Here is a 15,889-nt window from a genome sequence, read left to right on the forward strand (position 1 = left end):
CTTAGTGGAGTCTGCTCTTTCAGTGACTACCCTGAGGCGTGTGCTGGGTGTGGTCTGGGAGCTGTGTTCAGGGCACCAGGGTGAGGGGAGCGTCCCAGGTGACACCAAGTTGGGTGTGGTAAGTTTCCCTCTCTCTCTCTCTCTCTCTCTCTCTCTCTCTCTCTCTCTTTTTTAATCAGAGGGGATGTTTGTTCTGTTTTGTTGGTGTATTCTCATGGTCACTTTCTCTCCTCAAAGGAGACCAGTGCCTGGGCCCTAGCCCCAGTGGGTACAGTATTCATCCACGCTGCCACAGGAACCACACAGAGGATCCATGCAGTCCTCAGTGTGAGCCCGGATCACGAAGTAGTGACCTTCACCAGGGAATTGGAGCCCAGAGCATGTTGAGCCACTAAAAGCCACACCCTGCACTCTCCCGCACAGCCACGGTGTCTTCACTGTCCCAGACACAAAGCTAGTAACTTCACTTGCTGCAGCCCCCTGTCAGTTCTCCCAGCCAGACTCAGACATCTCATCTAGGCTGGTTGCTGGGAGCTGGAAACAAGCTGGTACAGCTATTAACAAATGTCCAAAATGGTACCTGCCCTCTTGGCTAGTTACGGGATGCTGATGCCAGGTGGATGGAGAGAGAAATGTGACCCCATTTTTCCTCTAGGTTAGCAGGTACACTGTCCCCCACAGGGCTCCAGATCGAACTCACACCACACTCTTCCCCCAGCTTTATCGCCAGTGGCTTGGGCTTCTGCATTCTGGTCTCACTTCACTCTCCAAAGTCCTGAGTTGTGCGCGTCCACACCCTCCTCGTGGGTCACAGTGTCCCGGTAATTTGCATCGAGTTTCCTCCCTAACTCTTCTTTCTGGTTAATTTTTAATTTTGCTCCTGGGCTGATCTTGATGAGGTATAAGAAGCACTGCTGAAAATAAAACACCAAATTGCTTGCCCACATGTGGGTTTTCCATCTTCTAATGCCACCCACAAGGGAGACCCAGATGGAGTTCTTGGACCCTAGCTTTTTCTTGGCTCATTCTTGGCTGTTGCAGACATTTGGGAAGTGAACCATTGGATGGAAGATCTCTCTTTCTCTCTCTCTCTCTCTCTCTCTCTCTGTGTGTGTGTGTGTGTGTGTGTGTGTGTGTCTTCCTGTGTCTCTGACTTGCAAAATACACATAGCCTTTTAAATTTTATTAAACTCTGGGGTCAGCACTATGGCATGTTGGGTAAAGCTGCCGCCTGCAGTGCTGGCATTCCATGTGGGTACTGGTTCGAGTCCTGATTGCTCCACTTCCAATCCAGCTCTCTGCTATGCCTGGGAAAGCAGTAGAAGATGTCCCAAGTCCTTAGGCCCCTGCACCCACGTGGGAAACCCAGGGGAAGCTCCTGGCTCCTGGTTCCTGGCTTCAGATCGGCACAGCTCCGGCCGTTGCGGCCATCTGGGGAGTGAACCAGTGGATGAAAGACTTCTCTCTCTCTGCCTCTCCTTCTATCTCTGTAACTCTATCAAATAAATAAATAAATCTTAAAAAAATTATTAAACTCAGGACTTTTTACTAGACTTTTTATTATCATGTTTATTACCAACATTCAGAATGCCTAAATCCTGCTGTTCTGCTGTTACCCCACCAGCGCATGTTTCTTGGGAAGACATTAACAAGAAACAAGATAGGACTCAAGCTACCACTTTATTCCAAGCTACATGAACACTTGGCATCCCTTTGAAAGACCCATGAAGACCTTTTGGTCTAAATGCTGCTGTCCCTGGCAGGACAGTACAGGACCGGGGCCTACTCTGTGCTTAGCAGCAGAGTAGCTGGACGTTGCTGGTGAAATAGAGACCAAGGGAGGTAGAGCCCAGAGAGATTATTGATCGATGGCTTTGGAAAGCTATAAGGACAGGTTAAGGCAGCTTCCTAGGTTGTGGGCTAAACCATGTTTGGTGTTTGGCTGTGTCATTCTCTAAGGCAGAAAGAGTGGAGAAACAGCATGTTGACGGGATACATAAAGCTGAAATTCAAGGGTGGGCTTTGTTTTGTTTTGTTTTGGCTAAATTAACTTTCAGATACCTGAAGACAATCAAATGAACATTGAAGAAATTATTTAGAGAAATGAGTTTGAAGTTGTGGGAAAGTTTGAACTAAATTTGAATTCTCAGTAAGACAGACATCAGTACTTTGTAGGAAGAGAGGGAAGACAGTGTCTCAATTACTCTCTCCTTGGCCAAGCTGGAGTGAGGCTCCTCAGAGCCCCCTTCATGACTAGGCTTCATCCTTGCCCTGTGAGAAATACAACTCACAAGTATTTCTTCCACTCCTTAAGGGACTTGGACAAGCACAAGCACAGCTTCAACAACTCGAGGGCACAGCCTTAAGAGGATGACCCCCGCACCCTTAAGTTCCTGCTAAGAAAGATCGGTGCTGCCAAAATAATGTGTTCTTTGTTGCAGGCAAAACATGAACATAGGCTCTGTTCTCACTTTTCTTGGAGCATTTAGCTTGCAGCTGCAGATTTTACTTGCATTATACATTATGTTTACGTTAACAACAAGCATGTCTCAGAATTATGAGACAATGATGAAGCAAATTAATGGCACAAATAAGTGGAAACACGTCCTTCATGGGCTAGCAAAATTAACAGTATCTAAATGTCCATACCTCCAGAAATAAGCTATAAACTGAATGCAGTCCCTATGAAAATTCCAGAGACACTTCTTACACAAAGAGAAGCAATCCTAATATTCCCATGGACCCACAGAAAATCATGGTTAGCCAAAGAAACTTAAGCAAGAAAAACAAAGCTGGAGGAATCTCATTTCCTAACTTTAAATTATATTACAAAACTATAGTAATTTACAAAATAGTGCTAGGAGCCATCAACCTGGTATAGTAGCCTAAGCCTCTGCCTGCTGCACTGGCACCCATATGGCCCCTAGTTTGTGTCCGTCTACTCTTCTGATCTAGCTCTCTGCTTATGGCCTGGGAAAGCAGTGGAAGATGGCACAAATGCTTGGGTCCCTGCACCTGCATGGGAGACCTGGAAGAAACTCCTGGCTCCTGGCTTTGGATGGGCTCAATTCTGGCCATTGTGGGCATTTTGGGAGTGAACCAGTGGATGGCAGACCTTCCTTTCTTTCCTCTATGTTTCTGTAACTCTACCTTTCATAAAAATAAATAAGATCTTTAAAAAAAATAGTGTGATACTAGCCTAAAAACATGTTAAAACTAATGGAATAGAGAACCAAGGAAAAAAGCCACAGATTTATAATCAGATAGTATTTAAAAATGAGCCAAGAACACAATAGAGAAAAATAGTCTCTTTTTACACTTGATCTTAGCCAAAAGGCCAAGAAATGAATAGTCTCTTTTTAAAAATGATGTGAGGACAAGTGGATATCAACATGCAAAATAAATTGTGGACCCCCTTCCACACCATACACAAATCAACTAAAAATGTGTAAAAGATTTAAAACTCCACAATGTGAGACTTCTGGAAGAAAATGGGAAAACCTCTTGACATTGGCTTTGGAATTAATTTTTTGTATATGACCCCAAAAGTACCTGCGGAAAAAAGCAAAAGTAATCAAGTGAAACTACAACAAACTCAAGTTCTACACAGCAAAAAGGTGGAGGGAACAATAGTCAGTTGTGGGATGATGATGGGAGATAAGAACAGAGAAGGATCCAATGGTTTTAGCAACATGGAGGTCATTTGAAACCTTGACAGCAGCAATTTCTGTTGAGTGATGGTGTTTGACAGATTGACAAAAATGTGGCTTGTATACAATTCCTTGAGAAGCTTTTTTGGAGGAGTAATGGGGAAATGGGACCATAAATCAGAAAATAGAGCTGTTAAAGATGGAAGACTTAAGGTCATGTTTGCATGCTGATTAGTATGATACAGAATGCAAGAGAGAGAAATCGATAGAGAACAAAGGGAAGATACTTGCAGGAATCAAATCCTGCAGAAGATGAAGGCATTATGCACAGCACAGATGGGAACTTGGCCTTCAGTGAGGAGAAGGAACACTGTAATTGTAACAGAAGAACAGGAAGACTATCAGATGGAATGTAGCTTTGGTGGCAGGAAGATGAGAGCACTCCGTTTCCTCAGCAGATGATTAAGGGAAGTCATTGTTGCTGAACAATTCCTGCTGTGTCTTGCATTTCTGCATGTCTCAGGAGCCAAGGCGTTGCCTTTATTCTGGACTAACTTCGAGGATGACGTATAGCAAGAAAATTTGGAAGATAGTCATAGCATCTCCATTTGGAGCCTAGGGCAAAAATACTTAGTGTCCAGTGTATAATGATAATAGTTTCTTCCAATGTCAAAGGCAGGCTTAACAGATCTGGGTTCCCTAAATTCAAGGTTCTCCTATGTAATGAAAACTACTGTGTGTGTGAGCATTCCCTGTCCCTCTTTGCATTATCTCAGAACACAATAAAACAATGCCAATGTTTTCACTTGTGCAGGTAATAAACTCTTTGGTCTCTGATCCAAGCAGCATCCTGTCTTCTGCCAGCATCCTTGCAATGCAGACTAACTTGTTAAGTTGCAATTAAGGTAAAACATCAAGTCCTTCAAAGTTCTTGACCTCAACTGAGAATGGGAGGTGGGATATGGGAAGATTGAAGAGAAAAGAAAGGACCAAATAGTTGTCTCGGAGAGCAGGAGAATCAACTAATTAAGCAGAGGCTGAACAGCCATTTGAGGTTTTGTAGTCATAGGCCTGAAGTGCAATGGGTCAGCCCCATTGCATTTTTTCCTCCAGCAGCATTCGGCTGCATCAGGTAATGATGTGGACAAGGCAGATGCTCATCATAATGTGGCTGGCCTCACTCAGTGACTGCCCCTGGGCGTGGACACTTAGTAAATCCCCACTGGCTGAAAGGAAGGGAAGGAGGATCCAGAAAGGAAGCAGTTGATTAGCTGCAGCTCATGCCTCCACCCTCATCATTTTAGTGCCCACTGGTTGGTTGCCTACTGTTAGCCCTTGAATATCCTTGCCTGAAGTCTCTCTCTGGCCCGCCTACATTACCTGCACTGTGCAGTAGGGAGGAAGGAAATGGCATCCTGCCCAGGAATATTAACTGTCAGAAGTTCATCTCTCTCCCTCCTGTGTGTGTGTGTGTGTGTGTGTGTGCGTGCATGTGCACATGCACTTTCTGCTTCCTTTTCTATCGGATGAGGTGGCTCTGCAGTGTGTATCCTGCCCTGCCTCCCAAAGTCCTCTGGTAGTATGTGTTCCAGCTGCCCACAGAGGTAGTTGACAGCAACACAGCCTTCACGGGTGCCTCTCCTTGCTTATTTCTGCACCCTCCTCACGGTGCTGTCTCTGCTTTTCTTCATCTCCCAGATAAACTACTTGCCCCCAAGTCCTTATCTAAGGGCCCTTAGCTGAGAGAACCCAAATTTAGGTCATTGGTAAGTTCACATTGTTGAAAGATTCCAGAAGTGTTGGATTCATCCAAAGATGCTTATCACACAGTTTCTCTTAAAGGTTGAGAAAGATATTAACTCTTGGTTTGGCACCAAGATTTTAATTTCTTACAGTGTTGCCAGCTTCAGAGTATTTTCATGGCATGAAAAAGCAAATACTGAACCTTTAGAAGCTCCGCTTTCCTGTGTGTCTGGGGAGCCAGCGGAACTTTTGTATCATATCTGTGGGACTTGGGAACATAAGACGTGATGTGAATGAGAAAATGTGTGTTCTCTTTGGACATGCAGAGAGCTTCTGACAGCACATTGCCTTTTGCCTGGCTTGCAGTTAAGTCTCACTTTTGGGTGGGTTTGTGGATGGAATTTCAGGTTTCTACAATCACTGTGATATTAAACTGCCTGTGTCACAGTAGGCATTTGGATCCCCAACTTCCAGCCACTGGAATCAAACCAAGTTTTAAAAAATCAAGTCTGGGGCCAATGCTGTGGTACAGCAGGTTAACACCCTGGCCTGAAGCACCAGCATCCCATATGGGCACCGGTTCTAGTCCCGGCTGCTCCACTTCTGATCCAGCTCTCTGCTATGGCCTGGGAAAGCAGTAGAAGATGGCCCAAGTCCGTGGGCCCCTGCACCTGCATAGGAGACCCAGAAGAAGCTCATGGCTTCGGATCGGCGCAGCTCCGGCTGATGCAGCCAGTTGGGGAGTGAACCCTCGGATGGAATACCTTTCTTTCTCTCTGCCTCTCCTCTTTCTGTGTAGCTCTGACTTTCAAATAAAAATAAATAAATCTTAAAAAATCATGTCTAGGACACAGTGACTCCTCGTGGTACTTGCCTGGCACTTGGCCACTCAATGACAAGGGTGGCAAGAATATTTTTGAGGGCAGATACTAGAAGAGCTGTCATCTCAGTCCTTAGCATACGTCATTGGGGGATTGCTAGCACCTTGTCAGTGGTGCCATAAGCTGATGAAATACACTCTTATTTTTTTAACAACAAGTAGCTTTCAGACATGGAGCTCAGAGTGCTTTGCCCTACATTGGCTCTGTCTCACCTTTACAGACGTCTCATGTGCCAGCATCTATAAGTAAACATTTCTTAAAAGCAAAACAGACGTGTTGATTGGAGGATTTATTGTGCACTACAGTGAGTATAAAGTGCCCGTGTCTGCCTTCGCCCATTGCACATGCGCATGTGAGTTGACAAACATCACAATGCATGTGGGCAAGGTTCTCAATGCCTCAGTTCCCTCTGAGCCTCTGCTAAATCTGCAACAGGCCAGAGAGGCTGAGAGCCAAAAGGGGGTAAGGAAGTGAAGGAGCAGGCCTACAGGGTGTGCTCGTCATGCTCTGGAATCTATCTTCCACGGAGTGGCCTGGTCCCCAGGGGACCAAGCGACTTGCCCAGAAACCTTCTGGTTCTTCTCTGGCCCTCCGTGTGGGACGTGGCCTCCTCGCTGTTCTCCTCGGAGCTGGAGCCTAGGGAAGAGGCCGCGGGCCCTCCTTGCATGCCATCCTCACAGGACACCCGCATGCCCTGGCATTCTTGCCTGCCTGGCGACTTGAGGCTTTGGTTAAAAGACGCAGAGGCCATGCACTCCGCAGCCACCTGGTCACAGGCACACAGCAGCTTCTGGCACAGGCTACGTCCAGCACCTTAGAGAGCAAGAGCAGCAGACATGAGGCAATGTGGGGAGACACAGGAAGGCGGCTGCAGCCACCACACTGCCCCTTGAGCCCCTTCCCCTTCACCCCCACCTTCTCTGCCTTGCTGGCTCTTGGCATCTGGCACGTTGTCTGTGGGGAGGAGCCCACCTTTCTCCTACTGGGAAGGCTCCCTCTGCAAGTCCTATGCTCAGCTTTCTCCTTGGATTAATCCATGCTTGTCCGGCAAGACGAGCTTGGCACCCCTCCTCCAGGAAGCTTTACGAAGCCTCTTGTTTAATGAAGGGTCTTTCCTGTGGGCTCCCTCAGATCCCCTCTAGGCTTCAGTCAGCACAGGTTGAGTTACCGCAATGGACGCCATCTGCTTAGCTTTCGCTTTGGCCCTTGGGCTGCACAGGGACCCTTAAAGGCAGAAGCCACGTATCCCAGCACCTCACTTTGTCTTAGAAAAGTGTTTATTTGGCCGGCACCGCAGCTCACTAGGCTAATCCTCCGCCTTGCGGCGCCGGCACACCAGGTTCTAGTCCTGGTTGGGGCGCCGTATTCTGTCCCAGTTGCCCCTCTTGCAGGCCAGCTCTCTGCTGTGGCCAGGGAGTGCAGTGGAAGATGGCCCAAGTGCTTGGGCCCTGCACCCCATGAGAGACCAGGATAAGCACCTGGCTCCTGGCTCCTGCCATCGGATCAGCGTGGTGCGCCGGCCACAGCGCGCCGACCGTGGTGGCCATTGGAGGGTGAACCAACGGCAAAGGAAGACCTTTCTCTCTGTCTCTCTCTCTCTCTCTCACTGTCCACTCTGCCTGTCAAAAAAATAAATAAATAAAAATTAAAAAAAATAAATAAAAAGAAGAGTGTTTCTGGCGTTAGTGCCCAGGAGATACGTGGGGCCTAAACTGCTGCTCCTTGCTTCTCTGAACCAGCATCTCCCCAGCTGTCAAATGTAAACTCCGACCACCTTGTTTTAATACGGCCTGATACAATACAAGAGGAGCAGTTAAATTTGAGTTTTGGATAATCTGAGGGTACTTCAGCAAGGTCATGGCACTGGATTGGAAAGTTTATTTTGTTGCAAAAAACATTTTGAAATCCATACATATGTGAGGTCTTCAGAAAGGTCGTGGAAAATATATATTTGGCTTTCAAAAATTTTTGCACCTAAAAATCTTTTAATTTCATTTTTTCCAAAAACATTTCAAAGTACCCTGATACATCTAAAAATATGTTTGCCTAGGAAAGAGTTAGACTAAAAATTATTTATTGTTTATCTGAAATTCAAATTTAATTGGGCTTTATATATTTTTATTTGCTATATCTGGCAAACCTGCCCAATTTCTTTAATATCTAAGTTATATTCAGTAGGGGTGGTGAAAATAATGTGGTTGGAAGGTGCTAGACACAGATAAGCTTTTTGCAGTCATCATTATTGTTATCTGTAGTTGTCAATGAAACAAATATTTACTTATTTGTAAATCTAATCCCACTGTGAAGTGTCCCTCAGTGAGATTTTTTCTCTGTTGACCACACAAACACTCCCAACCTCCTAACCTGGTTTCCACACCAGTGACAGACATGCTGGTGGCATTTAGCTTCGGGAAGCAGCAGGACGAGGGGAGACACGCACGGGCCCTGTTCTCCAGTTCAACTCCATCCTGCTCTGCTCTTAGAGTCAAGACAACACACAGCAGGCTCTGAGAAGCCCTCATTCCTCATTAACCACCAGGCGGCCCCCATGCAGGATACCGCTTGCAGCTCGTGGAGGGCAGGCTCTCGTGCAGTGACCACCCTCCCTAGTAGCTCCTGGGTAGGTAGTGGAGGGGAGACAAGGTGCTCCAGCCGAGCAGGCGAGACCTTCTGGCCTGACTGCATCATGTGACAATACCAATCCAGCCCTGTCACTCACATGCTCTAGACCCACCAGGGCTCCTCCTCCCCTCTGGGACAAAGCTGTAAACAGTTCAGTCTTGCACACAGGTGCTTTGGGTTAATGCTGTGGCTCCTGTCTCTCCAGCTTTCACTTTGCACCACCACCAGCCCCTCAGCCAGCAATGCAGAATCACAGTAGTTCTGAGATACCAGGCATTCCCCAAACACATGGTCTTTCTCTTTTCCCTTTGCTTGAGACATCCATGCCCAAAGTGACCATCCTGGAACCTGTTAACCTCTTGTCTAATCTCACCTTGCTACCTCTTCTGACTGCTCCCAAATTCTCTGGTCTTCTCTGCCATACTGCACACTGAAACCCCCTTTGCTTGCACTAGCCAGGGACCTGTACTAACTGTTAGCCCTTGTCACGTGAGATTAGAATGGTCTCCTGTCTGTCTTCCTGCCCAGCTATGAGTGATTCAAGGCAAGGATCAGGTAGGTCCATTATGTTCTTGACTTCTGATGAAAGTTTGCTGGGTCAACAGCTGAAGGAACGAGTGGGTGAGTGAGCGAGTGAGTGACATGGAAGCACACCACTCCTGGAACAAGAGCCATGCATGGTGGAGCAAGGCAAGAAGGTGGCACACTGTGCCAAAGGGGTGCAACGCAGGGAGGAGAATCCACCGGAGGCCATGCCAGCGGCTTCCCTCGGCGACAAAGGAGGAGGGGGAGGAAGCTTCAGGCTCCTGTGAACTTGCAGGGGAGGCGTTTCCTTTCAACTGCAAAGACATCTGCTGATGTGGATGAGGGCGTGGAGCCAGGGGAGGTAGACAAGGCCAGTCCTCAAGCAAGCCTGATTTGCAGTCAGGCAGGATGCTTATCTGGGGTTAGGGTTGGGACGACAGTTTTCATATTGGTCTCTGCCTAAGGTTCTGAATGTGACCCCAGGTTCCACCACAGGCAGAAGTGGGGCTGAGCACCAGTCAGAGCCTTCCCACTTTGTATGAGGAAAAGGGTTCTCAGGAAAAGAAAACGTACTTTGAAGCCCATTGAGATAGTGAAGGGTCAGTTCTAGTCTGATAAAATAAGGTTTTACAGTACAGATCCCAATTCTACCACTTATTTCTAGCTGTATGATCTTGGGCCTAGCTCCCCTGTGAAATGGGAAGAGTGACAGTGGTACCTCAAGGATTATCACAAGGACTAACTCTGTCCCTAGATCCAAATAACTTAAAATTGCACATAATGTGTGCTCGATAAGCGTGAGCCGGTGCCTGTTCTGAACTAGCGTGTGACCTTACACAACCCGGTATCCCGAAACTCAGTCTCCACAGCAGTGGAATAGGCGTGATAACGTGTGCCGCAGAGCTCTGAGAGTGCTGAGTCACGTTCTAGAGGAGGAAGTGCCTGGGAAGCTGTCTGACACGTGAGCCGACAGGTGCTCAGCTGGAGGAAGCAGTGACCCCTGGAGCAGGTGAACAGCACTTACACGTGGGGGTGTGATCCTCGCACACGACCGCTGACCAGGGAAGCCTCTCGGGCAGGCAGCCCAGCCTTCTCATCTGCTCCAGGCAGCAGTGGTGGGACAAACAGCACCTAAGACCAAGGAGAAACCTTACTTCCCCGAGTTCCAGCTGCCCCAGGGTCCCCGCTTGAGGCCAGCTGCTCCCAAACTCCCTGTAGCCCCAGGAGGAGACAGTGCCTCCTCATCGGTGCACATACGACTGGCTCATGCACACCCAGAGCCGGCTTGGGTGCTGGTCGGGTCATGTACTGCACAAAACACTGCATGTAGGGCAGCATCTTTCATTCCGTATGCGTCTGATTATTTACAAATTCTCTTGTATTTTTGTGATGACTATTGATGATAAAGAGCAATTTGCATATTTATTACACCAATAGAGGGAGATAAAGAGTCTTGAAAAAGAGGTAGCTTTTTTAAGTTTACCCAGAGGTTCCATATGAGTTGGCACTAACCCCACTCCCTCCTTTTACAGAATAAAACAGTTAATCCCCATCAAAGGACACCCTCTTTGCCCTCAGCCTTTTAAGAGGGAAGTCACTAACCTGAGTGTTAATGAAGAGCTGTGTCTAGCCAAGTAGAACCTCAGAGGAGACAAAGGAATGAATCAATGTCTGGCTTTTGCAGTTCACCCATTGGGGCCTAATTTAACCTCACAAGCTCAGTGTCAGCTCTGGCCAGATGGACATCCTTAGACTGCAACCAACAGGGAGCTGCAAAGTGCTCCCTGAATCCATTCTTCCCTGCCCTTTCATAATGCTCACTCCGTCTTAGCACAGCACAGGCAGGACTGTCACACACTCTCGCAGCTTCTCCACAGTCTTTGTCCTCAGCCCCATGTCAGCTTTACCCTCCAGTCCTCACTGCCTGCCCTTGGAGGAGCCACCTTGCTCACAATGGCTGGAGCTCATTGCCTGCCCCGTTTGGCTGTTAGTACGAAAGAGCAGGTGATCTTGTGTGCGCATTGGCAGGGTTGGGGGAGGGTGGATAATTATTACCTGAAGTCTGTGAGTGAGTCAGACAATGTACATGTTCGCAATACTCATGAAAATCACAGAAATCGAGCATGGTATACAGTACACTTGGCATTGTGCTGAAATAGTCCTTGTAGCAAACTCTTCCTAGCCAAGGGTTTCCTCTTGTGACCTTTAGTTTTTCAGTTTCTTCCTAAGGACATGAAAGCAGCCACTTCCTAGCTTGCTTGCCTGACTGGTCAAATTTCACATTTTTGTGCGATGGGTTCTGTCACCAGGAAGCACCTCACAATCATCTCCACTCCCTTCACCTGGGGCTCAGTAGTGTACAGCCACTGCCCCTGGCTGGATTCCTGTGTTTGGCCTTATCTCTCTGAGTGCTTTGGACACAGGAATCGTGACATGGAATTGTTTTCTTTATCTCAAAGAGCAGACGCTGTGTTGTTGAGCTGCTGATTATAAACACGCTTATGATTCCATAGTGTGACATCACTGATAGGTAAAGTCTTCCTTAGTCCTCTGGTAAGAGGTCAGTTTTGAAGGTTTCTTGTGCAGCACAGCCGCTGATGTCCTTCACTGAAAGTCTGGAGGGGTGGAATTAGGGGCAAAAGTGCTGTGGCAGAGGTGGAGGAGAAGTGGGGGAGTCATGCAGCCATCGAGACAGCATTTGACCTGCAGCTGACACGTTCTGCGTTCCTGCCACTATGGTGTCCTTGTATTAGCTTCAACTTTCTCTGCTGTTGTGGATTTTGCTCTAACAGCTTCAACGCTTGAGGGAATGTATGCCTTTGAATGTAGACCTCTCAATGGGCCAAGGAGTGAGGCATTCCCCACATAAATCATTTAAACTTTTTCAACTCTGCTTCAGAATATTTTCCAACTTAGATTGAGTCCTTTACAGCTTCCTCTGTTTCCCCAACATCATCGTTACCTGGGGTGATGGTTTTGTTTATTTCTTCATCCTTTCCATTATGGGAGGCCCTATTGAACACAGGCAGCTGGCCTGGTTTGTTTGGGTTTAATCACATTTGTGTCTCCACTGCCTAGCGTAGTGCCTGGCATGGAGCAAACAATCAAGAAACATGGGTTGGGGCCGGCGCTGTGGCTCACTTGGTTAATCCTCCACCTGCAATGCCAGCATCCCATATGGGCGCCGGGTTTTAGTCCCAGCTGCTCCTCTTCCAGTCCAGCTCTCTGCTGTGGTCCAGGAGGGCAGTAGGGATTGGCCCAAGTGCTTGGGCCCCTGCACCTGCATGGGAGACCAGAAAGAAGCACCTGGCTCCTGGCTTTGGATCGGCGCAGCACCGACTGTGGTGGCCACTGGGGAGTGAACCAATGGAAGGAAGATCTTTCTCTCTGTCTCTCTCTCTCTCTCTCTCACTGTCTATAACTCTACCTGTCAAATAAATAAATAATAAAAAAAGAAACATGGGTTGGGTGCATATACAAATGAGTAAATACATTAATGAATGCATGAGGTTAGAGAAAATTCTTCTAAGTGGAAACTTTAAGAAAAATGGCGTTAAAAGTTGTAGAGAGACTAATTTTAATGTGGTCTCTTATAGAGCAAACCAAGTGGAGACCCCAGTTTTTCATGTGGATTCTTACAAAATAGGCAGACTTGGTCATATTCAAAGTCTTTGCAGTCTACCCTCCTAGAACAGCAGGGCACTATTTGTGGTCATGCTGAAGAGGCTCCAGGCTCCCAAAGTGAAAGATTGGTACCTGTCTGGCTCTGCTCCTTCCAGGTCTTTGTGAGGCCAAAGTGATATCCAATGTAGAGGAGGATTCTGACACTCACAGACACAGGCAGTATCAGCACCAGCCACCCTCACCTGGCCTACCTGTCCAGGGAATCCTTGGGCTCCCCTCTTCCTTCTTGTCCACAGTAACAGCCATAAAATTCGAATTCCTCCGGGCACCGGGATGTCAGGCAAAAGAGCATCTCTCCCAGCTGTGGCATCACCTGTGTGTTGTGCCCACTTTCCAGGTGCAGGAAGGTGAGTCTGTTACAGGCTGAAGGGAAATATGAACTCTCAGGAGGGCAGTGCTCCAGGTTGTAAGAGGACAACTCTGGGTCCTACCAGGAAACCCTCTCTCCTGTGCCTTGAAACAACATTCTTATGAGAAAACTGCAGGTGGGCTCATTCCATTGTCTGGGATGCACTGATGCTCAGAGAGCAAGTCTTTCCCTTCCTTCACAGACTCCTTATTGGATCTCCTTTAATAGGATAAGGAGTTGTCATGACTGAAGGTACTCTTTGGGCCCCATTGTTACTGAGCAGAGCCCAGCATGTTGGGGGTGGGGAGGAGAGGCCCTATCCTCTTGGGCTTTCAGACCACATCAGCTTCGCACATGTGGCTGAGTTTGACTCTCAGAGCCCTTGGTTTCTTTTCTCTGTCTCTCTCTAGGTCTCCTTCCTCCTCCAATGCTTGCTCCTCTGCCTGCAGTGTTCAGATGCTGCACACTCTGCATTGGAGACTGTGGAGGACCAGGTCAGATCTTCACAGGTTTCCTCTGTTTCTCCCTCCCTATGTGTTCTTGTGGGTACAGGGCCTTTGGTAAGGATTTTATTTCCCAAAAGAAACCTTTTATTGAAGGAGTACGAGTTTCATACGTACAACTTTAGGAATACAGTGATTCTTCCCACCATACCCACCCTCCCACTCCCACTCTCACCCTGCCTCCTTCTCCCATTCCCGGTCCCATTCTCCATTAAGATTAATTTTCAATTAACTTTATACACTGAAGACCAACTCTATACTAAGTAAAGATTTCAACAATTTGCACACATGCACACACACACACACACATACACAAACTGGGAACAAGATTTACAGCTAACTCTCATAATACAACTCATTGCGGATGGAGGTCCTGCATGGGAACTTAGTGCACAGTGTCTTCTGTTGTTAATTTAGCAATTAACACTCTTATGTATGATGTCAGTGATCACCTGAGGCTTTTGACATGAGCTGCCTAGGCTATGGAAGCCTTTTGAATCCACAAAATCTGTCAGTATTTAGACAAGGCCATAAGCAAAGTGGAAGTTCTCTCCTCCCTTCAGAGAAAAGTACATCCTTCTTTGATGGCCACTTTCTGCTGGGGTCTCACTCACAGAGATCCTTCATGTAGAACATTTTTGCCACAGTCTTAACTTTCCATGCCTGAAATGCTCTCATGGGTTTTTCAGCCAGACCAGGAAGAATTAAGGGCCAATTCTGAGGTCAGAGTGTTACTTAAAGTGAGTGTCATCCTATGAGTCTGCTGTGTGGACTACTTCCCATATTGGAACATTCTCTCTTTTATAATTCTATCTATTATTATTACCAGACATTTGAGCCTATTTATATGATCATTTTAACACTTAATCCTATCTATAATTTCACTTTAACACTTAATATGATCACTTTAACACTTCAGATGACATTTTTACCACCCAGTTTAATGGGATTTGGGATCCCATGACAAGTGTTTAAACTGTGCCCTTAGAATTAAGTCCATAGGAATGTATGCAGAACTATATAGCTTTACAGTTACAAACTTCCTCCTCCCTCTCTTACTCTCACTCTTATTTTTTTTATTGAGATCAATTTTCAATTGACTATATACACATATGGTTAACTCTGTGTTAAGTAAAGGGTTCAACAAATAGTATGAAGAATAAAAACCTGTTCCTCAACAATCAAGACAAGGGTTGTTCAAGTCATTGCTTCTCAAAGTGTCAATTTCACTTCTATAGATTTTCTTTTAGGTGCTTTATTCTCACAAATCAGGGAGAACTTATGGTATTTGTCCCTGTGGAACTGGCTTATTTCACTAAGTATGATGTTTTCCAGATTCCTCCATTTTGTTACAAATGACTTGATATCATTTTTTTTACCACTGTGTAGTATTCCAGAGAGTACATATCCCATAAATTCTTTATCCAGTCTTAGGTTGACAGGCATTTAGGTTGATTCCATGTTTAGCTATTGTGAATTGAGCTGCAATAAACATGGGGGTGCGGATACACAATTTTATTTACCAATTGCATTTCGCTTGGGTAAATTCCCAGGAGTGAGATGGCTGGGTTGTATGGTAGGTTTATATTCAGATTTCTAAGGTATCTCCAAACTGTCTTACATAGTGGCTATACCAGTTTACATTCCCACCAACTGTGGATTAGGGTACTTTCCCCCCATATCCTCACCAGCATTTGTTGCTTGTTGATTTCTGTATGAAAGCCATTCTAACTGGGCTGAGGTGAAACCTCACTGTGGTTTTGATTTGCATTTCCCTGACGGCTAGTGATCCTGAACATTTTTTCATGTGTCTGTTGGCCATTTGGATTTCCTCTTTTGAAAAATGTCTATTTAAGTCCTTTGCCCATTTCTTAACTGGGTTGGTTGTTTTGTTGTTGTGGACTTTCTTGATGTTTTTATCAATTCTGGTTA

General features: G+C 46.5%; 1 protein-coding gene across 1 annotated transcript in view; it reads right to left on the reverse strand.

Annotated features, from left to right (window-relative positions):
• Positions 1-6,555: 6,555 nt before the first annotated feature.
• Positions 6,556-15,889, reverse strand: part of OC90 (otoconin 90) — a 38,307-nt gene continuing 28,973 nt past the window's right edge. Inside the window, exons 11-13 of the mRNA XM_070075921.1 lie at positions 13,297-13,468; positions 10,446-10,552; positions 6,556-7,087 (exon numbers count right to left, since the gene is read on the reverse strand). Coding sequence (XP_069932022.1) covers positions 6,789-7,087; positions 10,446-10,552; positions 13,297-13,468 — 578 coding nt within the window. The 3' untranslated portion in view covers positions 6,556-6,788. The remainder of the gene's footprint in view (positions 7,088-10,445; positions 10,553-13,296; positions 13,469-15,889) is intronic.

The sequence above is a fragment of the Oryctolagus cuniculus genome, chromosome 6 (assembly GCF_964237555.1).
Source record: "Oryctolagus cuniculus chromosome 6, mOryCun1.1, whole genome shotgun sequence".
Classification (NCBI taxonomy): Eukaryota; Metazoa; Chordata; class Mammalia; order Lagomorpha; family Leporidae; genus Oryctolagus; species Oryctolagus cuniculus.